Source organism: Dendrobates tinctorius, unplaced genomic scaffold, assembly GCF_039654945.1.
Source record: "Dendrobates tinctorius isolate UK_male_01 unplaced genomic scaffold, ASM3965494v1 ptg000039l, whole genome shotgun sequence".
Taxonomy (NCBI): Eukaryota; Metazoa; Chordata; class Amphibia; order Anura; family Dendrobatidae; genus Dendrobates; species Dendrobates tinctorius.
In genome coordinates, this window is record NW_027361707.1 from 10,535,117 (window position 1) to 10,561,288 (window position 26,172).

Below are 26,172 nucleotides of genomic sequence, written 5' to 3' on the forward strand. Positions count from 1 at the left end.
GCTCTCTCTCTGGTGCCCGCTCCTCCTGTCCCCGGGCTGCTCTCTCTCTGGTGCCGGCTCCTCCTGTCCCCGGGCTGCCCCCTCTCTGGTGCCTGCTCCTCCTGTCCCCGGGCTGCTCTCTCTCTGGTGCCGGCTCCTCCTGTCCCCGGGCTGCCCCTCTCTGGTGCCCGCTCCTCCTGTCCCCGGGCTGCTCTCTCTCTGGTGCCCGCTCCTCCTGTCCCCGGGCTGCCCCCTCTCTGTCCCCGCTGTCTCTGTTGTAGTCTGCTGACCTGCCTCGTTCACCTTAGTAACCAGGCGGCGTCAATGCCAGGACGGAACCACTTAGTCTGTCACGTAGGGGGGTGTTTACAAATAATACAAAGGCTGAACGGTATAAATCGGTATAAATCGGTATAAACTGATGTGTGACGTAACGTGAGGTGTAGATCTCTCCTAGCGGAGACTCAGGCCGCTCTCCTGGACGTCTATTCCCCCCTCTCTCCGACAGTGGACATGGTCTGCGCCGGCGCTGCAGCCAGTGACAGGCCTCCGCCGGTGAACATGGCGTCCTGTTGCTTAGCGCTGCTGTAAATCCGGAGCCATAATCCTGCAGCGTCCGGCGAGAGTGACATGTCTGACTCCGAGGAGGAGAGCCAGGACCGGCAGCTGAAGATCGTCATTCTAGGGGATGGAGCGTGTGGGAAGGTCGGTATCCGCCGCCATGTGCCGGGTATCCGTGTGACGTGTCCTCAGCAGCCGGGATCCCCGCGGTACAGAGCAGGGGCCATGTCCTGTGCTGGCGCCCCTCACATATCCTGCAAAGTGGGCTGCCCCATACGTACCCCCCCCCCCTGCATCTTCCTCCCCCTCCGCGTCGTCCTGCGCCTTCCCCCCTCCAACTCCGCGTCGTCCTGCGCCTCCCCCCCTCCAACTCCGCGTCGTCCTGCGCCTCCCCCCCTCCAACTCCGCGTCGTCCTGCGCCTCCCCCCCTCCAACTCCGCGTCGTCCTGCGCCTCCCCCCCTCCAACTCCGCGTCGTCCTGCGCCTCCCCCCCTCCAACTCCGCGTCGTCCTGCGCCTCCCCCCCTCCAACTCCGCGTCGTCCTGCGCCTCCCCCCTCCAACTCCGCGTCGTCCTGCGCCTCCCCCCTCCAACTCCGCGTCGTCCTGCGCCTCCCCCTCCAACTCCGCGTCGTCCTGCACCTCTGCCCTCCAACTCCAACCCCACGTAGCGCCCCGTACAGTGTAATGGCCCCACGTAGCGCCCCGTACAGTGTAATGGCCCCACGTAGCGCCCCGTACAGTGTAATGGCCCCACGTAGCGCCCCGTACAGTGTAATGGCCCCACGTAGCGCCCCGTACAGTGTAATGGCCCCACGTAGCGCCCCGTACAGTGTAATGGCCCCACGTAGCGCCCCGTACAGTGTAATGGCCCCACGTAGCGCCCCGTACAGTGTAATGGCCCCACGTAGCGCCCCGTACAGTGTAATGGCCCCACGTAGCGCCCCGTACAGTGTAATGGCCCCACGTAGCGCCCCGTACAGTGTAATGGCCCCACGTAGCGCCCCGTACAGTGTAATGGCCCCACGTAGCGCCCCGTACAGTGTAATGGCCCCACGTAGCGCCCCGTACAGTGTAATGGCCCCACGTAGCGCCCCGTACAGTGTAATGGCCCCACGTAGCGCCCCGTACAGTGTAATGGCCCCACGTAGCGCCCCGTACAGTGTAATGGCCCCACGTAGCGCCCCGTACAGTGTAATGGCCCCACGTAGCGCCCCGTACAGTGTAATGGCCCCACGTAGCGCCCCGTACAGTGTAATGGCCCCACGTAGCGCCCCGTACAGTGTAATGGCCCCACGCAGCGCCCCGTACAGTGTAATGGCCCCACGCAGCGCCCCGTACAGTGTAATGGCCCCACGCAGCGCCCCGTACAGTGTAATGGCCCCACGCAGCGCCCCGTACAGTGTAATGGCCCCACGCAGCGCCCCGTACAGTGTAATGGCCCCACGCAGCGCCCCGTACAGTGTAATGGCCCCACGCAGCGCCCCGTACAGTGTAATGGCCCCACGCAGCGCCCCGTACAGTGTAATGGCCCCACGCAGCGCCCCGTACAGTGTAATGGCCCCACGTAGCGCCCCGTACAGTGTAATGGCCCCACGTAGCGCCCCGTACAGTGTAATGGCCCCACGTAGCGCCCCGTACAGTGTAATGGCCCCACGCAGCGCCCCGTACAGTGTAATGGCCCCACGCAGCGCCCCGTACAGTGTAATGGCCCCACGTAGCGCCCCGTACAGTGTAATGGCCCCACGCAGCGCCCCGTACAGTATAATGGCCCCACGCAGCGCCCCGTACAGTATAATGGCCCCACATTTAAAGAATAAATACTCCCCTCTGCCTGTTCCCCTGCTACACTGGTGTCTTCAGATCTTCTGCACATCTCGGCACAGCTGATACTCTGGGAAGTCAGACGCAGCGGGGGAATGATGGGAGATGGGGCGTCAGCTGATCCTACTTCCTCCATCATTGTTTCAAAACGAATCTGCATCTAGGATGCCGATCTGATGATGGCCGGGGGATGTGTCCGGCGTTGTGGGCCAAATATCGTCACCCTGCGGGCCAGATTTGGACATGTGCTCAGGGACCGTCTCCTGGTCCCACTCCTCTTGACTACTAGGTCCCTCTCTATACAAACACATCAGAAAAAAACCTTTTCATCTTCAGGAGCAGAGAAAGATCCTTTTAAAGGCGTTGTCCTTTTCTGCAAGTTTCCTGCCAGAGAGATTCCAGCATCAGACAATGGAAACGCCAGCCGGTGACGAGCTATTATCTGTTCCGTGAACATTCTCCGTTCCTCGTTGTTGTCAGTGGGGTCTCCGCTCCACGATCGCAGCTTGTGTAGTTCCTCCCGTTGTGGTCAGGCTGCCCGGCAGTGGACACAGCAATACCCACAACCTGCTGCAAAATCTGCAAGAAACCTGTGACATCTGACCCTTCTTGTGGATTAAAAAAAAACAAAACCTTTTTTTCCCAGACTTTTAATACTGCCATTTTTTTCTCCTAATACCTGCACAATAATGTTTCTTGGCATTGTGCAGTGTTCCTGTGATGAGCTTTTTGGTGTGAGCACTGAAGCCGCCGATGAACGCTCGTCTGGGATATTAATATTTGATTGGAAACGCGTTCTCTCCACATAATATATTAATATGAAAGTGAGGTTAGATGGCGGCTTCTAATGACAAAGCTTTCACCGTCCGGGTGTCAGTACAATGGTGCTGAGTCATTGAACGTGAGGATAGATTCATTTAAAGGGAATGGGTCTGTAGGACTTTACACCCCATACTATTAATATGCGCATGTAGCCATTTCAAAGACAAGTCCAGCAATACCTTGACACGGCCAGTCCGTTCCTCCGTTGCTGAAAAATCGGTATTTGTGTCACGACTCCATTGTCGGGTGACCCGAGGCTCCTTTCCTGTCCCTAACGCTAGTGGGCGCCCTAACTCGCCCTGTTCCCCAAGTTACTTCTGAAGGTGAAGATGCTGGGGTCACATACGTTGCCTTAGCTCCTGAATCTGCCCTCCGTCTGTACCCTTACCCCACCCAGGGAAGAAGGGAGTAGCAGTGCACCGTAGTACATCAAGCAGATGAACAAGGTAACACAAATAGGGGAATCGGAAAATACCAGGCATGCAAATATTCACTCGCATATAACGGAGGAATGAACCGGGGAGTGGAGGGTGGGGTAAAGCCAAAAGAGGAAAAGAAAGGGAATTATTGCACTTACTAAACCAAGCAACTGTCGCAGATAAACCCACCAAACGCCTTCTCATATGTTAACCAACAACAACTATCCTCCCAGCCATGCAGCATAAGCTAGCTCTGACAGTGTGTGTCAGTTAGGACCCAGAATAGATAGGTGGTAGGAGTGGCTAACCATGCTCAGCTGAGAGCACTAGCTCCCAGAGCTCCTCACATGGCCGATTAAACCCTGTTCTGCCAAAAGAAATTTACACTGTTTAAAAAGAAGGTGAAGTGCTGCTATTCAGCGCAGGAGTAGGAGAACTCTGATGCTGCGGTCTTTTGTCTCCTCTCTGTCTCGACAACCCTGTAACAATTTGAATTTATATGCAAATGAGTCTAAAGAGCTATAGGAGATCTGAAGCCACTGTCACTCCAGCTCTATTCCGCGCCAAGTGCCGCCTCCTCTTGCTTTAGGGTGTGTGCACACGCTGCGGATTGGGGTGCGGATTCATCCGCGCGGATTTTGTAAAATCCGCAGGTCAAAAGACCTGCGGTTTTACCTGCAGATTGCTCTGCGGTTTTGCCCTGCGGTTTTTCATCTCCTCAATGGAGGAGATCGCAAACCGCAGCAGAATCCGCAGAAAGAATTGACATGTCAATTCTTTCTGCGGATTGAAAACCGCAGATTATCCGCGCGGAAAATTCCGCACCGTCTGCACTGCGGTTTTTGATTCCCATAGGGAATCATGGTACAGTACACCGCAGCAAAATCCGCAGCGTGTGCACACACCCTTACTGATGACTTCTTTGCCTGAAGTCACACAGCATAGAGGCTATTGGTCAAGCAGGATGTGGTGGCACTGGGCGGGGAATAGAGCTGGAGTGACAGAGGCTTCAGATCTACCATAGCTCTTAAGCCTTATTTGCATATCTGAAAGGTTCCACCCACAATTATTGTTTTGCAAGAACTGTGCTGTAAGTGTCAGAAAATAGAAAAAGTTTCAGATTATTACATAGAAGGTGCGCACTGTAATCTGAGAATTCTGAGTTTAGAAGGGTTGTCTAGTTAAAAGGAACTTGTCAGCAGGATTGTTCACACTTGCGTTATTCTGTTTGGAGGTGCTGGTCAGATTTTTGTAGTATACTGCTTCTGACTGAGCACTCCTCCCATCAGCCTGTGGCGTTTTTAATAAGATCTAGCTCCTGCCTGCCCTTAACTCCTTTAGGATCTATGTCCTATAGGTACGTCATGGGTCGCCTCCCTCTGAGCTGATGACAGCTGATTTCATCGTTGAACTCTGGCAAACTGGATGCACATGTTTAGCTCTGTCTATTGGCGCCCGTGTCACATGATTGCGGGATGCCGATGGGTTGGCATGACAACCTGTGGTCTGTAGGAGACCCCTGTGGTTGCCATAACCGAACTGCTATGATCGCCGCCTCGTTGCTGGTGTTCATAGCAGATGAGCATTTTTGCTACTCATAGGGCTGCAGCCATCCTCTGTAGCAGAAGCGATCAGATCATTGCAGCTTCTAATCTCCTAAGCAGACTATGGAAGCAAGTAAAAAAAAAAAAGTATAAATCGCCCCCCCATTCGCACAATTCAAAATAAAACAATTAAAAATAAAAATCAGTAATACACATATTTGGTATCGCCGCTTTCTATAGCAGTAATGCAGTTCATATTTTCATTGTTTGCGTATTATAGCATTTCAGAATGCAGCTGTATTTTCTTGGATAAAAAAAATTGGACCTCACTCACATGACATCCGATGCCGCCTTCTGATCGCGCCCTGGCCGATGCCGCCTTCTGATCGCGCCCTGGCCGATGCCGCCTTCTGATCGCGCCCTGGCCGATGCCGCCCTCTGATCGCGCCCTGGCCGATGCCGCCCTCTGATCGCGCCCTGGCCGATGCCGCCCTCTGATCGCGCCCTGGCCGATGCCGCCCTCTCGGCACCTAACCTTGATGACTTGGGCCAATTCATCATTGGTTATTTGTTTGTGTCACTTTCCTTTGTTCCTTTTTTTTTGTCTGTATGTTATTGTACTTTTTTTCTTTTTGTATGCGAAGTTCTTCAAAATGTTTCACGTGGTTCTTGAATCTTGCATAACATCATAATAAATATTTTTTTTGCAAGTGGGGATAAAATGAACAGACTGATCTGTGCACCGTCGCGTCTGCTCTGCTTCTACACACTCTTTCCATGGTATGTGAATAGCATGTGGCCACTTTGTCTATGTGGCGGTGTTCATATGGCCTGTTGTGTGACCTGTCCCCCAGGGCGCAGAATAGAATCTAATCATAACCTGTGTAGCTGTGTAACCCGTATGTGGGGACGGGTGCCTTTATTGGCGGGTGTTGGTTACATTTTTGTTGGAACGCTGAAAGTGTCAGAGGTGGAAGCCGCAGAGATACGGTACAGTGTCCTGCCATGGAAAAGAAGAAAGGGAAAATCTTTGGCTCCGAGTCTTCGATCTTAGACCCAGAAAACTGTGCATGCTCCTTTGCCAACGTGGCGAACCCATACTCCGATTTAGCAATTTCTCAAAAGCCGATGACAATTTCCCCATTTTCCATGATAATCTCCTTGAAGAACTTGGCAGTCTTCCCCGCGAAACAAGTCAAAAGAAGAAAAGCTCGTTTGTCCGGAGGTTGAAGAGACTTATTTCACACCAATTTATTGCTTTGTTAAATTAAAATAATTTTCGTGCTCTCGGCGTGCCGGTTTCTGTTAGCATGTTAGCGCCGGACTTAACAAACTTTTGGAAAGTAAGTGCAAATTCCAGCGGTCGTCCAAGCTTGTGAAAATAAAGCCCGATCACCGTGTAATGGAAAGTGCTGCAGCTTTTTTTTTTTTTCTAGGAGGACGCTTGCTCTTGGTGAGCTGAACCTTTTTTTTACCCCTTCTCGCAGAGGTCAGTTTTTCTTAATGAGTTTTGTTTTTCTCTTCCCTAGTTTTTTTTTTTTTTTTTTTTTTTTTTCTTTTCCATTGACATAGACCTGTAAGGGCTTATTTTTGCAGGATAAATTGTTTTGATTGTCACCAGTTATTTTTACCATACAATGTACTGAACAATGGGAAGAAACTTCCTAGAACAGTGAAATGGCAAAAAAAACGCATTTCTAAGGTAATTTTTTTTTTTTTTTTTTTTTTGGGGGGGGGGGGGGCTGCTTTCATGGTGTTTATTGTGCTGTAAAAAAAAAAAATGACCTGGCCGATTCTCCATGTCAGGATTGCTATGGTGATAACAAACTTTCACTTTTTTTTTTTAAGTGGTGGAAGAAAAAAAGTCTTTTTTTTTTTTAAATTTTATTTTTATTTTTTTATTCCATCAATGGAACTGTATCAGGACTTGTAAAAAAAAAAGTTTTTGGGTGATCGGCTGTAGTTTTTATTGTGATCATTTTGTGTTACGATTGATGTTTTTCATGCATTTTGGAGAGAAAAAAACAATTCTGGCTTTCGTTTTTTTAATTTATAGCTTTTACAGGTTTGTTTATATTTTGATCTGACTTTTTACGGACATGTTACAATATGCGTGTTTTTTTTCTCCTTTTATTTTTAAGGGGGGGGGTAAATTGGTGGGTGATGCAGTTTTTTTTTTTTTTAAACTTTAAACTTTTTTGTATCTTTAGATTTCATTTTCCTATAAGTAAAATGAACCTGTGATTGTTTAATGCAGTGTTCAGAATAAAAGACCAGTTTTGGATTAAAATCTACTCCATAAACACTGACATCTACTTTTTATCTTGGTCTCGCCAGGGCATCTCTCTCACTCCCGTGCCCAGGTGTTTAGCATGTGAAGTAAGTATTGAACACATCACCAGTTTTCTAAGTAAATATATTTCTACAGGTACTATTGATATGAAATTCTCACCAGATATCGATAACAACCCATCCAATCCACACAGGCAAATAAATCAACCCATTGATATCCATAAGTTAATTTTTTCATATTTTTTTTAATAATACTTTGTATGAAATCTTTGTTGGTGATGACAGCTTTAAGACATGGAGAAACTAGTCGCAGGCATTGCTCAAGTGCGACGTTTGGCCCCTTTTTCCATGCAAACACTCTTCTAATCCTGAAGGCCCCGTGGGCTCCTTCTATGAATTCTGTGCTTTGGTTCCTTCCATACATTTCATATTGGATTCAGGTCCGGTGATTGGCTTGGCCATTCTAGCAGCTTTATTTATTTTTATTTGAAACCAATTGAGAGATTCCTTGACTGTGTGATTGGGGTCATTGTCTTTATGAAATGTCCACCCTCGTTTTATCTTCATCATCCTGGTAGATGACAACAGATTTTTTTTTATCAAGAATGTCTTGGTGCATTTTTCCATTCATCCTTCCTTCATTCATATGAAGTTTGCCAGTGCTGAATGCTGAAAAACATTGCCGCACCATGATGTTCACACCTCTAAACTTCACTGTTGGTATGATGTTTTTGGGGTGAGTTACAGTGCCTTTTGGCCTCCAAACATGGTGTGCATTATAGCATCCAAATAGTTCAATTTTGGTCTCATCTGACCAGACTTTTTTCTCCCAGTATCTCACAGGCTTGTCTAAATGTTGTCGAGGACACTATAAACATACTTGAACATTTTTTTTGTTTAGCAGTGAAGTCTTGTGTTTTGAGAGAGCATACAGGCCATGGAGGTTTCTTTAGCTCTCCACAGGTGGTCCTTGGCTCTTGGACAACTTTTCCAATAATTCTTTTCAATCCTCTGTCTGAAATCTTGTGGGGAGCACCTGGTTGTGGCCAGTTTATGGTGAAATATCCACTACTTGGTTATGGCTTTAACAGTGCTCACTGGAATCTTCAGTAGTTTTAGAAATGGTTCTGTAATCAGTGCCATCAGTATATTTTGCACAATAAGGTTGCAAAGGTCTTGTGACAGCTCACTTGTTTTACCCCTCATGAGCTGTTTCTTGTGTGGCACCTTGCCATCAGTTGAACCAGCTGATAGTAAGTGGCAGGATTGCTTTCTAATTTCTGATGACTTTCCACGGCTTTTCGCACCTCGCTTTCTTCATGTGTTGAATGCTTTTTCCCTTTGTCATTTCTCATTTTTATATATAACTTAATTTATGGTCATCTATGGTTTGATGTCTTTCTGGATTGGATGGGTTGTTACCGACATCTGGTGAGAATTTCATGTCAATAGCACCTTTAAAAATATATTTACTTAGAATATTGGCGACCAGTTCAATACTTATTTCACCCGCTATACGTCAGAATGAGAGAAATACACAGATGTACTTGTATCCAAATGCTGGACGGCAGCATCGCCCACGGCCGACCCTGTGTACTTTGATAGGACCATTTAATGCCCGTGAAGAGGCTGTACAGCTTACCAGGATAAAAATGCCGTATCCATTTTCAGAGCTTTTAGTGCCTCCGTTAGGCTGAGTTCACACGTGGCGTTTTTTTCGCGTTTCTGCGGCGGTTTTAACCACGCGATTTTGCCGCGAAAAAAAAGCATCTCATGCATTCCTATGGGATTCCGCAATGCTGTGCTAATGCTGCGGTTTTTACCGCGGCGAAATCGCTTCACGGTAAAAACCGCAGCATGCTCATTAATTTTGCGGAATCGCGGCGATCCGGCACCCATAGGAATGCATTGTTCCGCTTACTTCCCGCATGTGGCTGTGCACACCATGCGGAAAGTAAGCAGAACATTTGCGGATGGCACCCACGGTCCGGAGGAGAGGAGACTGTCCTCCGGGCTTTGGGTACCATATCCCTGTAAAAAATAGAATTTAAAAATAAAAAATATTGTTATTCTCACCTTCCGGCGTCCCGCGCGGCCTTTCCGCCTCTCTCCACGATCTCGTTCCCAGTAATCCTTTGCGAAAATGCCCGCGATGACGTACGTTCTCGCGGGATCGCGAAGTCTCGCGGTCATTCGCGTGACGTCATCGCGAATTACCGCGAGACATCGCGAATTACCGCGAGAACGTACGTCATCGCAGGCATTTTCGCAAAGGATTACTGGGAACGGCTGCGCGGGACAGCGGAAGGTAAGAATAACACCATTTTTTTATTTTTTTTTACATTTTATCTTTTACTACTGATGCTGCTGTGTTTGACGAGTGTGACCAACCTGTCAATCAGTTCTCCAAGCGATGCTACAGATCGCTTGGAAAACGCTAGCATTTTGCAAGCTAAATACGCTTGCAAAATGCTAGTTTTTCCGCGGGAAAATCGCAGGAATTTAAAATGCGATTTTCCCGCGGAATGGAATTCCAGAATTCTCGCGGTAATTTCCGCGAGAGTTCCGGTACGTGTGCACTTAGCCTTACCTTTGGTATTCTTAAGATCATTATTTATTTATTTTTTTAATTTTTTTAACAGGTTTTCTGTTTTCCCACCTCTGACCCCTGGTTGCTGTTGTAAAAAAAGCTTTAAAAAAAAAAAAAAAAAAAGCTTTACTCCTCCCACCCGAGGTCAAGGACTGAGTCTCTGTTTCTGCTCCCAGTGTCTGATTGGCTGCAGCTCTTTCGTCAACATCAGCACTGCAGACAGTACCGTGCATGTCAAAAATGCATGTTACTCGGGCATGAGCCGCTGAGATCACTGATCGGCTGCAGCACTTTTGACATGACGTTAGCACTGCAGACCATAAAGGACACTGGGGCAGCTGCGATTGCTCAACGCTGGACCCAGGGAGGGTGAATAAAGCTCAGTTTTTTTTTTTTTTTTTTTTAAAGCAAACTACCTGAGTACAGGGCATTTAAGAATCCCTAAAGAGAGCACATTTTCTCCTGTGGTTTGCAGCTTCTTTCTAGTCTCTCCTTACCGGTCCTCATCGGGGTCACGGTCTTTCCTATAGACATTTTGTGACCACCGAACCTCGGTCATCCAACTTCACATTATGTCGTCATCCCAAGTCCCCCAATTCTAGACTTTTTAGTCTCCTTTGACCATTCTCGACCGCTGATCCTTCAGGGCCTCCGGGGAGTCCCGGGCGTCTGCTTTACGTCCATAAATTGCCTCTCATCGTCCAACTAAGTCATGGTCTGTTTCATTGACGGAGAAGGGAGCGCTTTTACCCTTCTTTCGCTGCTAATCATGGTCAAAGCCTCTCGTGGTTTTATGATCCTCTAATGGAGGATAACTGCAGTTTCCAGCATTTTAATCCTGCAAATTTGATATTATTTGAGTAAAACTCAACCATTTGTGATCTGATTTGTGGTTTAATTAAAACCGCGGATAAGGTAGACTTCCGCACGGAGACTCGTAACTCTGCCGCCTTAATCCCATGCCGGGGGAATAAGTTGCATTTGAGAAAATACCAATTTATTTTTTTCTATTTGCAATAAATGTCTGATATTATTAGTGGAATAACCAAAAAGTGCGGTCTGTGAAATGTAATGTAAACTCTGGGAAACACACGTCAATCACGGCTTTACCGAGTAGGCAGAATCCGTGAGCGCATACTATGGGGTGTGCATGGACTCGGAGATGGATTTCAGCCTGATGTGCTGCTAGAATCCGATGAATTAAAGGGGTTGTCTATGCTTATCATATTAAGGGTAGGATCTTCATATCCGATCGGTGGTGGTACGACATCCGGCATCACGACAGTTCAGCTGTTACTAACTCCAGCGGAGCCAGGATGTCAACAGCGAAGAGAGCCAAGGGTCAGCGCTTTCAACACTGGCTGCTCGGCTCCCATTCACTTCAATAAAAGCTGAGCTGCCGAACCTGGGAAGAGCTGCTGAAATGCCTATGGAGCCGTGGTGTCCTGACTCCTTTCTCGGTGTATATCCAGCCACCACTGTTGCGGAAACCCGGTGGTTATTGGGGGAGGGGTGTCTGGTATTGGGCCCCCACCAATCTGATTTTTGATGAGCTATCCTAAGGATAAGTCATCAGTGTTATAAGGGTTATACCCCATTAGCTGTTTGGTGGGGGTCTCTGAAGTAGGTCATGAATACTAGTGTCCTGGAGAACCCCTTTCCAGGGCTTTCTTGTAATTGAATTGTCTCTGGGGCAGGTAACTGGCAACGCTCCGAATGTTGTTTTTTGATTGTGAATAGGAAAACAGCTGTAGTCCTAATTTAAAGGGGTTGTCCAGGCTTGGAGCTCAAGTTTCAATTTTCTGTTGCTGGTAGTTATTTTCATCTAAAGAGGCCTACCTGATCTCCCCATGATTCCGGCCCAAAATATGACTGTGCCACCTCCCTTGCTGATGTTGCAGCCTTGTTGGGACATGGTGGCCATCCTCCAACCATCCACTACTCCATCCATCTGGACCATTAAGGGTTGCACAGCACTCATCAATAAACAAGATTGTATTAAAATTAGTCTTCATGTACATTTGGTAATAGTAGGCTTATGCACAACTACAATACTCTGGGGGATCCTCCTACACCTTGAAGATCACAGTGCTCTAGAGCATCAATTACCTGTTAGCTGCTTTATAATAGTATATTAGTAGGTCCTCTCTTAATCTGATAAATTTGAGCAAAACCTTCCTCATTATTACTTTATCTGCACTAACCATCTGTGCTCTGTATCAGCCAAAAATCTCTTCGCAGTACGATGAACCCACTTACGTTTTCACAAAATATCATGTTTTCATATCTTGACCAAGGCATTGAAGTATTTTACGCTTTTCAGCAGCAGGGAGATCCTTTATCTTTCCCATATTGCTTGAAACCAGTAGCTGCTTAAAGGGGTTGTCCACAACTAGGCCAACCCTTTCTTGATCCAAATTTTGGCTCCCATAAAATAAAGCCTATACTCCCCTCTCGTGCTGGCACTGTTCCCGCGGTGTAGACACTCGTTCTCCCGGGGCTGTTGTGCCATCGCCCAATCAGCCAGCACCGGTGGGGAGTATAGGCTTTATTATTTTATGGGGGCCAAGGGAGGGGTATGAGAAGTTGTCCAAATAGTGGATAACTTCTTTAATAATGTGAAACGTCCTCCTTAAGTAGTTTTCCTTTAATTGGGCACCTGGCAAACTGCCATAATTATCACAGGTGTTTGAGACTTATTTCAGTGATCCAAAGAGCCCTAAAACACTTTTTCTCCAATTTTAGTGATCTTCGGTTCTTAAAGGCTAGATACCATCAGAGGCTAAACCCTTGTTTAAATCGGGGAGCTTCTGAAACATTTGCGAGAGTCAATAAGAAACTATTAAATGCTATATAGTCACTGCTTTTTATTGTGCCTTTTTGTCTGGTCTTATGTGGATTGTTTTTTTATTTTTCTAAATTGCAGCTTGCTGTGGCGTTTTAAAAGTTTGCCATTTTTCTCACATAGACCACTACTGTTTTTTTATTTTTATTTTTTATTTTTTTCCCCCCGACTGTTGTGTTTTTTGTTGTACAAGATTTTAAAATCTTGGATTCAGCATGACTCCATGAAGCATTTGTCTTTGTGAGAGAAGAAAAGCAATAAAATGCATCTTAAAAAGGCAGATGCTAAAACACAACAAACTAATATAGAAAAATGAACCAAAAGTGCTTAGTTGCCCCCGAACTGTGTAAAAAAAAAAAAAAAAAAAAAGGCTGATGTTCTTACTTGTGTACTTTTTTGGCAAAAATGCTATGTTGGAAGGTGTCCAGAACGTGACATGTCCAGTATATACCGTAATTTCAAGGTCTACCTGTAAGCTCGGGGAAATCTGATTAACGCACAGGTTTTAGCTTCATCCCTATTACCTTCTTCCTCTTCTTCCGTCGTATCAGACCATTCAATGGGTATAACATGGCCAAAAAACATTGGCGTGATCATAAATGATAAATCATTGAGTGTTGCTAGCTACCTGCCTGGTTTACCCGATGCCGATTCCGAGCGGTCACCCACCGACCCTCATCACTGCTGGCGACTTGCCGTTTGACAGCTGGTTCTCCACAGTTAGGCAGCCGGCTCCCCACTTACCTTATTGCGGGGAGCCAGCTGTCAAATCAAAATGATGTCAGCAGTCAGGCCACATCAACGGAGCGGAAGAGAAGGCAAAATCACCAGCAGGAGCAGTCTGTGCCGGCAGAGATCGGTGCCAAGCACTACCGGTAGGTAGTTAGCAACCACCTGCCTGTTATTTCTTAGGCACGTTGTTAAAAAAAAAAAGTCCTGGCTAACCCCTTGTTGGCAGTCCTATTAAGTACATTGAAGTGTACATTGCAATCCTATGACAGCCATTGTTTATTCCTTAGAACGTATCTATCTTTACACATAAAAGCTGTATGAAAGCATGGTCTTGCTGCCCTCTTTCCTAAAAAAAAACCGCTGCTTTATGGGCTCATACCACATAAAGATGTCCAGGAACTGTGCTGATTCTCATGCTTTGTAACTTGCATACAATTTTTTTTGTTATTGAATGGGTAGTTCTTTTTCATTAGTATTGTGCCAGCACTATAGGTGATGAGACCCTCCATTCCCTCACCTCCCAGCATGCATTACTCCTGTTTATTGGCCATTGGCATGCCTGCCTTGAACTTACAGCCCACCTCCCTTTATCGCCTGTATGCAGTTTGACAGAGCAAAAGGCAGAGAGACGAAGACCCCAATTCCTTTCAGCGTCTCATCTGCTGGGTACGGATTGTGCTTGACAGCAGGCAGTGAACAGCAAGTTACACAAAAAACTCCTAGTAGACGAAATCTGGTTTAATTCTTCAAGTTAACAATTTGATATCAGGCAAATACCGGTAATATACTGTTAAGATTTGTTAGGCTTATCTGATCTAAGAAAGATTTGCCAATATTTGCACCAACAATAGGTGCAGCTCTGAAAACAAAATTGAAATATTCAGTGTAGGTTGGAACGTTGATCTTTCTGTACATTTGATTTTAATCATAGTCACTGTATACATAAGCAATACCAGACCCGCGTTCTGGAAAACGGTCCCCATCATGGCCTCCTCCCTGCCGTTGCGTGCTGCAGAGCAATGGCGGATACAGTACGTAGCAGAAGGTTTCCACATAAAGTTTTTTTTTCTAGCTCTTGCCCGGCTGTTCATCACAAACACTGATGGCAGCTCCTAGCTGTAAGGTAAGGAACCAGACGGCTGTAGAACTCGGACGAGGATCTCAACGCAATGCTCGGACTGGCTGTCGGCTCTCCCGACCCAAACGTGGCAGCTGCATAGAAATACATGCTGTCACCCTCTGGTCGGGAGGACCGAAGGCCAGTCCGAGCATTGCGTTGCGGTGCTCGTCCGAGTTCTACAGCCGTCTGACTCCTTCCCTTATAACAAACACGTGTGAACGGAACTTTTAGGCACATTCGTGTTTTGTTGTTTTTTTCTAGTATGGAACCAAATCTGAAGAAGGTTTCTCAGACTTCTAGAAAACAAACAGTGCATGGTTTGAGTTTTTTGCTGCCCCATAGACTAAATTGTGTTCTTTTTTTTTTTTTTTTTTTTTGTCTGTGACTTGAATAAAAAAAAAAAAATATACGTCCCTGGCTTTTTTTTTTTTGCACACCTAGTGTTCCACAAGAGAATAAATAATCTTTATCTTTATATAGCGCTAATATATTCCGCAGCGCTTTACAGTTTGCACACATTATCATCACTGTCCCCGATGGGGCTCACAATCTAAATTCCCTATCAGTATGTCTTTGGAATGTGGGAGGAAACCGGAGTACCCAGAGGAAACCCATACAAACTCCTTGCAGATGTTGTCCTTGGTGGGATTCGAACCCAGGACTCCAGCGCTGCAAGGCTGCACTGCTAATCACTGAGCCACCATGCTGCCCAAAATGTCAGAAAGAGTGACGTGAACAGACTAATGGGTACACGTAATATCCTTGAAAAACATGGATAGAACTAAAATGTGAAAAATGGACGTTTGAACGAGCCCTTAAAGATGGCAGCATGGAGTGTGTATTGCACAGATCTCCACAATATGGAGAGGACACAGCAGCTATAGTCTCGGGGAGGGCAGAGAAAACAGGCTACAGATAAGTGGAAAGTCCAGTAATGGAGTATAGCATTAGAGCAAATGACGACCACAGTGCCCTGTATACACACGGAGGTCCCATCCATTTATAGCAGAAATCTGCCCCTGCTCACGATCGGAGAACCGACTGGCCTGAAAGACGCTCCACATTCTAAGAAGCGTGACATGGGTGCATCCTACTCCAGCTAGCTTGTGCTGAAGCCTGGCCATAAAGCAGCGGCCTCGCTGGGAGGTGACAAATGAGGATTTTTAATCTGATACTTTTACTATTCTCACTGGTAAAGCGGTTTTCCGCTAGCGAGTTTTATATCCCCAAATTCTAAAAAAGGCCTCTAAAACAATAAACATCAGGCGCTCACACTCCCCGGTTCTTCCCTATTCAGACGGCATGAGCTGCTGAACTCTGTGATGGGCTGCAGTGGTGATGGCACCGCTGCAACCAGTAAACAGATTGGAACTGCGGCGAAGAGCCGGCATTGGACCCGGAAAGAGAGAGTACCTGCTCCTCTGTTTGTGGGTTTAGAGGTATTGGAGCATCAGGGGACATAAAATGTGACGGCGGAAAACCCCTAAATAATTTTGTACTTTCAAAAATGCTTCTGTAATTACTGCTATTACTACGACTGCCACTGCGTATAAAATTTTTAACTACTACTGGTATTACTGTTACTACTACTTTTATTACTGCCACTACTACCATTACTACTGTTGTTATTATTATTATTATTACTATTGCAGCTGCTATTATTTAATTACAATTGTGATTACTATTATTATTGTTATTACTATGATTGCTGCTTTTACTTTTAAAATATACAAGAAAATAAATCTATCCATCACTATATCTGAGTAGGAAAGATGTATGTCTTTGGACCGTGTTAGCCAGTAGATTGAAAATATTCAGACTTGAGAGTCCTCAGTAGTTGATACCTTTTAATGGCTAAGTGAAAAGATGGTAACAAATTGCAAGCTGTCGAGACTACTCAGGTCTCTTCATCAGGCATTGACTAATACAAAATCTGAAGAGTCACATATTTATGCACAACACAGCACAGAAAAAATGCAATAGATGAGACAAGTGATGTGAAGCAGAACTATCATGGGAGAGGGAAAAACATAAATATTGGACCAGTTCATAGATAAGGAGTCTGGATGTTTTATTGTCCTCTGATTGGGGTCTCCTAATGTGCTGTGACGCCCCCACAAGGACTTAGGAGCAAATTCCTTAATTGATGTAAAAAGACGTAAATCCATGCGACACATTCATTCCAGCATTGAGAGTGTCAAAGGTCATCATGAGCTTGTACTCCCAGACCCTCCTGTCTCTCTGAGATGTGAAGTTACTTTTCAATACCAGTATTTTCATATCCATGGTGTTATGATCAGGCATACAAAAATGTTTTGCCACAGGTAGGTCCATTCTCTTTTCTCTTATTGACTGTCCAACATACCTTAAATGGGACAGTTTCCATCCAAAACACATAAAGAACTCTATTATCTACAGCCAAGCCATCAGATACAATCGTATATGGTCCAACACTATGGATAGAGATGAACACCTTGGTCGCCTCAAAAAGACCTTTTTGAATCAGGGCTACCATCCAAGAACAATTGAACACCAAATTACAAGAGCCACCAGAATGTCAAGGAATCACCTGCTACATTACAAAGCTAAAGAAGAAAATAACCGGGTGCCTCTAGTAGTCACCTACAACCCAAATCTGGAAGTGCTAAGAGGAGCTGCACGGAAATAACAACCTTTACTACAAAAAGATGCCCGATTACAATCCATATTTCCAGACCCCCTCCCCCCCCACTACTGTGCTTTAGGCAGCCCCCAAATCTAAGAAGCATCATTGTCAGAAGCTCCCTGTCCAACAGCTGCAGGAACCTTTCCTTGCAACCAGAAATAATGTAAAACCTGTCCATTTATAATGACCACGGGCAAGATAAAGATCCCCAACTCACATCAGGACTACAAGATCCCAGGTACTTTCAGCTGCATCACATCTAATGTGGTATACTTAATTATTTGTACTAAATGTCCAACTGGGGGTCTGTATGTGGGGGAGACAGGGCAAAAACTGAGAACAAGGATGAATTCTCATCGCCACACAATAAGAGAAAAGAGAATGGATCTACCTGTGGCAAAACATTTTTGTATCCCCTGGTCATAGCACCATGGACATGAAATTACTGGTATTGAAAGGTAACTTCACATCTCAGAGAGACAGAAGAGTCTGTGAGTACAAGCTCATGATGACCTTTGACAATCTCAGTGCAGGAATGAATGTGTCACATGGATTTATGTCTTTTTACATCAATTAAGGAATTTGCTCCTAAGACCTTGTGGGGGCATCACAGCACATTAGGAGACCCCAACCAGAGGACAATAAAACATCCAGACTCCTTTTCTATGAACTGTTCCAATATTTGTTTCTCCCTCTCCCATATTCATAATTCTGCTTCACGTCACTTGTCTCATCTATTGCATTTTTTCTGTGCTGTGTTGTGCATAAATATGTGACTCTTCAGATTTTGTATTAGTCTATGCCTGATGAAGAGACCTGAGTAGTCTCGAAAGCTTGCAATGTGTTACCATCTTTTCAGTTAGCCATTAAAAGGTATCAACTACTGAGGACTCTCAATCCTGAATATTTTTATATCTGAGTAGGTATATTCACATAGAAATCCTAATAGGCTACACCAAAAGAGTGAATAACCACGACTGGAGCAGATATTATCCTAAACAAAAGTAACATTTTATTTATTAATACGTAAAGTTAAAAACATTAAAATTTGGGGGGTAATACACACAGAATTAAGAATGTTCTCGACAAACGTATTAAGGGGTTTATAAAAAATATTACACATGTCAAAATTGTCAGTACCCCTCGTTTAATGACAGAAGAACCCAAAATGGTGACAGAAATAACTTGAATCTGTCAAAAGTGATGATAAATCAAAAATCTATGAAAATGAAGAAATGAAAGTCAGACATTGCTTTTCAGCCATGCTTCCACAGAATTAAAAAAAAATAAAATAAAATAAAACTCATGAAATAGGCCTGGACAGAAATGATGGTACCCCTGAAAATAATGTGACAAAAGGGACATGTTAAATCAGTGTGGCCTCTAATTAGCATCACAGGTGTCTACAATCTTGGAATCAGTGAGTGGCCTGTATAGAGGCTACAGATACTCACTGTGCTGTTTGGTGACATGGTGTGTATTACACTCAACATGAACCAGAGGAAGCGAAGGAAAGAGTTGTCTCAGGAGGTTAGGAAGAAAATTACAGACAAACATGCTAAAGGTAAAAGTTATAAGACCATCTCCAAACAGCTTGATGTTCCTGTGACTACAGTTGCACATATTATTCAGAAATTTAAGCTCCAAGGGGACTGTAGCCAACCTTCCTGGACGTGGCCGCAGGAGGAAAATTGATGACAAATCAAAGAGATGGATAATACGAATGATAACAAAAGAGCCCAAAAAACTTCTAAACAAAGGTGAACTTCAAACTCAAGGAACATCAGTGTCAGATCGCACCATCCGTCATTGTATGAGCCAAAGTGGACTTCATGGGAGACGACCAAGGAGGACACCATTGTTGAAAAAAAAAAAAATATAAAAAAGCCAGACTGTAATTTGCCAAACTACATGTTGACGAGCCACAAAGCTTCTGGGAGAATGTCCTAAGGACAGATGAGACAAAAATGGAGCATTTTGGCAAGGCACATCAGCTCTATGTTCACAGACGGAAAAATGAAGCATATCAAGAAAAGAACACTATCTGTACTGTGAAACATAGAGGAAGCTCTGATATGCTCTGGGGCTGCTTTGCTGCTTCTTGCACAGGGTGTGTAGAATCTGTGCAGGGTACAATGAAATCTCAAGACTATCAAGGAATTCTAGAGAGAAATGTGCTGCCCAGTGTCAGAAAGCTTGTTCTCAGTCACAGGTCATGGGTCTTGCAACAGGATAATGACCCAATACACACAACTAAAAACACCCAAGAATGACTAAGAGGAAAACATTGGACTATTCTGATGTGGCCTTCTATGAGCCCTGACCTAAATCCTATTGAGTATCTTTGGAAAGAGCTGAAACATGCCGTCTGGAAAAGACAACCTTCAAACACGAGACAACTGGAGCAGTTTGCTCTTGAGGAGTGGGCCAAAATACCTGTCGAGAGGTGCAGAAGTCTCATTGACAGTTCTAGGAATCGTTTGATTGCAGTGATTGCCTCAAAAGGTTGTGCAACAAAATATTAAGTTAAGGGAACCATCATTTCTGCCCAGGCCTATTTCATGAGTTTTGTTATTTAAAAAAATTCTGTGGAAGCATGGTGGAAAAGCAATGTCTGACTTTCATTCGTTCATTTTCATAGAGTTTTGATTTATTATTACTTTTGTCAGATTCAAGTTATTTCTGTGACCATTGTGGGTTCTTCTATCATTTAAATAAGGGGTATCGACAATTGTGACCACGTGTATATGTTATCAGAATATTAATTTGTAAAGTGAGATACAGCGGATGTATATCCAATAGATAAGGAATTACCATAATTATAACATCAATAAGCTGCATATATTTGATAGAAAACATACCATAAAGAGAGAACAGCGTATAAATCAAGACCCCAGGACTTCGACGTACGTTTCGCCCTTGGCTTCATCAGGGAGTGCTTTTACTATTACTACAATTATTACTGCTACTTTTACTATTGCAGCTACTGCTTTTATTACTACTAATAATACTAGTGCGGTTATTAATACAACTATTATTATTAATGCCATGCATTAACCCTTTCAGACGTCGCTGGCCATGCGGTTTGCCCAGGAATCCTTTGGAAAGCAGTACAAGCAAACAGTGGGACTGGACTTCTTTCTGAAAAGGATAACACTGCCAGGTGAAACATTTTGTTTTTTTTTTTCCCCTCCTTTTTGGGTCCATACCATCTTATTCCGGACGGTCTCCTAGCTTTTGAGAATCCTTTCATAAGAGGAGATAGCTGATTTCTTCAGCTCCCCGCGTCACGGAGTAGGAAGATGTCGGGGCGTCGCTGACTGTATTATTGGCGTAACCTTCGGCACGAGAAGTTTATTGGGCGCTCTGCACAATACCCAGTTTTCTCTTTAAAGTAATACCTACATGATTTTTTTTTTTTTATGACAACATAAGGTATTTCTGGGAAACAAAGCATAATGTTATTAATGGAAACGACTAATCTTATACGTGTTAAAAAAAATATATATATATAATCTCGCTATGTAAGCGCCGAGTCCTAATATGTGAATGCTGTTTTATGCAAGGCAGCATGAAATTGCTGGCATTTAATAGACCACTAAAATTTAGTGTCCCAAGACGCCCATAAAAATACAGTTTGAGCATTCAAGATGTTTCAGTCCATGGTGCAAAGGATCCATTTAGCTGCTTGCTACGGCACATTGATGGAAAAAAGGGGGATTGCTGAGGCTGGTTAACCATGTTATTGCCAGACTGGCAGACCGCACACAGTAAGGGCTCATTCACACAGCAGTTTTTCTTGTATAAGCGCTATCGGTTATGACTGGGTCACCGAGGAGGAGAGCAATCCCAAGCTAAGCCACAGAAAACCAAAGAGGTTGGTAACTAAGCGGATTGCAGACCCCTGATCCTATCCCACAACTAGCAGTAGCCGTGGAGCGTTCCTACGATGATCCTAGACGCCTCGTCACAGCCGGAAAGCTAACTAAGCCTAAAGCAAGAAAAGGGAAATCTAAACTGCCCCAGAGCAAACCCCAAAGGAATAGATGGCCCCCAAACATATATTGTCTGTGAGACAAGATGAAAACACAAACGCAGGTAGAAAAATAGACTGAGCAAATGATGGGGCCCACACTAACTAGAAAGGAAAGACACTGTCTGCAATCACGCAAAAAACCCTGCAAAAAATGCCCAACACCTCTGATAGAAAAAATACTGAAGTCGCATGACTTCGCCCCCCACTATATGAGCACTCTGGCCTCTTTTTGCTCTGCTTTCAGAATATACCAATCTAATAATGGACAAAAACAAACTGGCACAAGCAGTAACGTATGGATGGTGATTCAGCACAGCCCCAGCCGGAGCTGGCAGACTCACACAAAACTGAAATAGATAAAACCAGATCAAATGTTAACAGAATAGCAAAAGAACACTTAGCTGAGCATGAAGGGACTGAGCTGGAAACGAAGACCTCAGGAGGCAGGAAAAAATCACCAGCAGGGATAGAGGGAGTCGGCTGTCTTAAATCCAGTCTGAAACCCCAGATCTCCAATCGTCGTCCTCATTATCAGGTGGCAGGCCTCTGTTAATCAGATCAGCTCCATTACCTCCAGTAACCACCAGAGGGAGCCCAGAAAGAGAACTCACAACCCCTCCGTCAACCTGACCAGCTCCACCACATTCAGCAGTAACCAGAGGAGGTAGGCCAGAAATCGAATTCACAACATCTATCAGTGTTTTTTCACAGCTAGATATATACGCCTTATCATGTCTGTCTGTAACTGAAATCCCGCTGCGCTGATTGGTCGCGGCCCTCCAGGCCGCGACCAATCAGCAACAGGCGCATTGCACAATTAATAGGACGCACACCACCGCTACCGTGCCATCGGGAGATCAGCGGCGCTAGCCGCTGATCTCCCGACGGTTGCCGCGGGTCATCTCCGGGCGCACGGGCGTCAGCGGCGACGCAGCCAGAGATGCCCGGTACCCAGGGTCCGGAGGAGAAGAGACTCCTTCGGACCCTCGGTACCATAAACGTGTAAAAAATAGAATTTAAATAAAAAATAGTGATCTACTCACCTTCTGACGGCCCTCGGAATCTGTCCCTCCTCTACACACTGCCGGCATCTTCCGTTCCCAGTACTGCTTTGTGCGAAATACCGCTGATGACATCGCGCTCTTGCGAGAGGACATCAGCAGCGGTCTTTGGCGCAAAGCAGGACTGGGAACGGAGGATGCCGGCATATACTGTGTATGTGTGTGTGTATATGTGTGTATGTGTATGTGTATATATATATATATATTATATATATCACACACACACACACACACATACATACTGGGTGTATGTGTGTGTGTGTGTATGTGTATATATATAAAAAATTATTATTTTTTTTTTTTCTTACGAACCAAGAGGAGTTTTGTTCGATATTGAGCAAAAAGGAGAGAAAAAGCGGCACAATTCTTAACTCACGCCTTGAAAGGGTAACGGTACGCACCTCGCGACTATTCGGGAACTCCGGGGGCTTTACCAAATGCAAGATTTTTGTTAAACTTCAAAGAGAGGAAAGGCTGCACTCTGTCCCGTAAAAAAAAGTCTTTTATTGCAGAATCAATAAAGATGGAAGCAAAAGAATGCAAGTACAAGAGACAGACGACAGCCGTTTCGCACACAGTGGTGCTTCAGCAGGTGCAAACACCAATTATTTTTTTGGTTTCCCTCGAACTTGATCTAATTCTCGGATCAAAGAAAAAAAAAAATAAATAAAATCAGACACCATCCCATTTTTACGGTCGGTTCAATAGAAAATGCTAGAGAAACTTCCCTTTGAAAAACCGGTGAAACTCTGATGGTAAAAACTGCCGCAATGATCACACTTTATTCAAAAATGCCGATGAATCTCGGAGGGTCTTTCAGACTGATGTCTGCGCTGTGAGAGGAAAGATCTGTGCCCACCCCTGGCTGATGGCGACCAGTAAACCACGTAGATGCGGTGGATTGCTTCTTGGTGTATTTCTCATTTAGCTTTTCGTCAGACTTTTGCATTTATGTTTTTAAGCCTAAAATGTATCTCTCCATATTTAACACCTTTAAATCTAATGTGACTGTTATATAGGGGCAAAGATGCCGTTTCTGAATGTGTCGTTTTTGTCGACTTGTTGTAATCCTTCAATCTGTCCTGGTCTTGCCGCACTTAGGAGTCCTATACGTGTCCTAAAGGAGTCCAGGGTATGCAAATAGCCCCGGCCAATCTTTGATGGCAGCCCCCGGTGTGTGTACTGGGCCAGCTGGACACATATCTGATTGTTCCCTCCAATGAATGTCAGTTGAATAATGTCCACACACATAATGCAAATGTCGGCCGAAGCCCCCATCATCTGATGGGTTTGCAAATGCCCCAACCCTCCTCTGATCTCGACCTTGTATGGCTGGCTCCCTTTTAAAGGGGTTGCCCTCTACTTTTACTCAGTTTGAAAATGGGGCTAAGGTTGTGTTAAAAACATAGAAAAAAAAAAAATATTTATATATTTATCCAATGATTGAAGGGAGTCTGTCAGCACAGAGTGACTGTTCAAACCAAAGCACAGACGCTCGGGGTACCCTTAGTGTGACCCAACAGTTCCTACCTTGTTTTATGTCTAGGTGCGAAGGTGTAGTTAAACGATTGGCCGCGCCAAGGGTGCACTGAGCGCCTGTGCTTGGTTTGAACAGTCGTTCTGCTCTGAAAGTCCCTTTACCATACCCCAGTGGGGCTGAGAAAGTGCTGTCCGTATTGTATGGAAAGAGGGTTCTTACTTTCATACTTTGTTTGCTTTTTTTTTTGCAATTTTGCCATTATCTATGGTGCCCCCCTCCTTTTTTTTTTTTTTTATTTAACCTCATATGTCTAAATATCCCGCTGTGTTTGCCACCGTTATATCTACCTATTCCTATGGTGCCTTCTAATGCCGGCAGACTGCGACAGCTCTCTGCAATGGGGTCCCCAAATCTGCAGATTTCAGCAACACCCACAAATGAAATGTAACCAGGTGTTGACCAGCCTCTCCAACAATTATATAAAATAATTATAATTACGGTAATGGAAAAAAAATTGAAAATTATGCTAATTCGTCCAGGAACAGGGTTTTATCTGGAAAATGTGATTCACATGGGGAGCGGGAAGATGGGACGCCCCAGCAATCAGGTCTCCCTCCGTAGGGATCCCGTCACTGGTGGATCTGCTCATTTAGCGATTGATGTTCTAGTGTTTCCTAGAATCCGAGAGAGAGCGTAGTGTACAGAATAAATATATGGCAGAGAGCGGGCATCGTGCCACCGACTAGACCAGGCTGACATTGCTGCGAGTGGAAGAAAGTAGAAAACATCCTGTCTGAAGCTCAGAGACTCCGTCCTGCACTTGGGGTTAATGCAGCTCTGAATCGTTGGCCGGCCGCTCTGCTCTCAGTGTAGTTTACCTGTCCACATTAATGTGGACGCACAATCAATCGGGCAGAGGAAGGAGGAGGACACTTACCCGCTATGTGCATTGTATACAGACCGCTCTGTTCCCCCCTTCCTCATCGACTTACATGAGCATTCTCCGCTCTTAGATGTGGGTTCGTTGTTCGGATTTTTTGGAAACGATTGCATTTGATTTCAATATGTAAGCAAAATGTCCACGAGTCACATTAAAGGGAACCTGTCACCGGGATTTCTCAATCTAATCTTTGGCCACCACCTTTAATTCCTCATTTACGGAGTTCTAGTAAGCTGTATAGAAGTCCCACGCGCTCTCTACGTAGCACCAAAATGCCTTTTATAATCCCACCTTCCGGTGCGCTCTGGTCCCATAGGTGTCACTGGTCTTGCTCTAGCGCCTCCTCTCTCCCTGAACATGAGAAACAAAAGGAGCACTGCCAATGGTGAATTTGCCAATCCTGGTGTTCTGTGGCAAATGCCATGCGTCCTGCACGGTGTTGGGCTGTGAGCACAACCCCCATCTGTGGACATCAGACCCTCAGACCATCCTCATGGAGTTGGTTTCTAACCGTTTGTGCAGACACATGCACATTTGTGGCCTGCTGGAGGTCATTTTGCAGGGCTCCGGCAGTGCTCCTCCTGTTACTACTTGCACAAAGGCTGAGGTAGTGGTCATGCTGCTGGGTTGTTGCCCTCCTATAGCCCCCTCCACATCTCCTGGTGTGCTGGTCTGTCTCCTGGTAGTGCCTCTGTACACTACGCTGACAGACACAGCAAACCTTCTTGCCACAGCTCGCATTGATGTGCCGTCCTGGATGAGCTGCACTACCTGAGCCACTTGTGTGTGTTGTAGAGTCCGTCTCATGCTACCACGAGTGTGAAAGCTCAACCAACGTTCAAAAATGACCAAAACAGCCAGAAAGCATTGGCACTGAGATGTGGTCTGTGGTCCCCACCTGCAGAACCATTCCTTCATTGAGGGCGTCTTGATAATTGCCAATAATTTCCATCTGTTGTCTATTCCATTTGCACAACAGCATGTGAAATTGTCCATCAGTGTTGCTTCCTAAGTGGACAGTTTGATTTCACAGAAATTTGATTTACTTGGAGCTATATTCTGTTGTTTAAGTGTTCCCTTTATTTTTTTGAGCAGTGTATATATATATATTATGTAGAAATGTGTCATCTTTAATGTTTACAATAACACTAATTGTAACCAGGGGTGCCTAAACTTTAGTAAATAGTAATACGCAAAATAAGTATAAATATTTAGATATTATGTACATTACACTAATATATAATTTTATTCCTATGCTCCTTTT

The 26,172-nt window shown here is 45.1% G+C and overlaps 1 protein-coding gene across 1 annotated transcript in view; it reads left to right on the forward strand.

Moving 5' to 3' along the window:
- The first annotated feature begins 419 nt into the window (after positions 1-419).
- RAB28 (RAB28, member RAS oncogene family) overlaps positions 420-26,172 on the forward strand; it is a 133,298-nt gene continuing 107,545 nt past the window's right edge. Inside the window, exons 1-2 of the mRNA XM_073574471.1 lie at positions 420-684; positions 20,458-20,554. Of these exons, the coding sequence (XP_073430572.1) occupies positions 610-684; positions 20,458-20,554 (172 nt within the window). The 5' untranslated portion in view covers positions 420-609. The remainder of the gene's footprint in view (positions 685-20,457; positions 20,555-26,172) is intronic.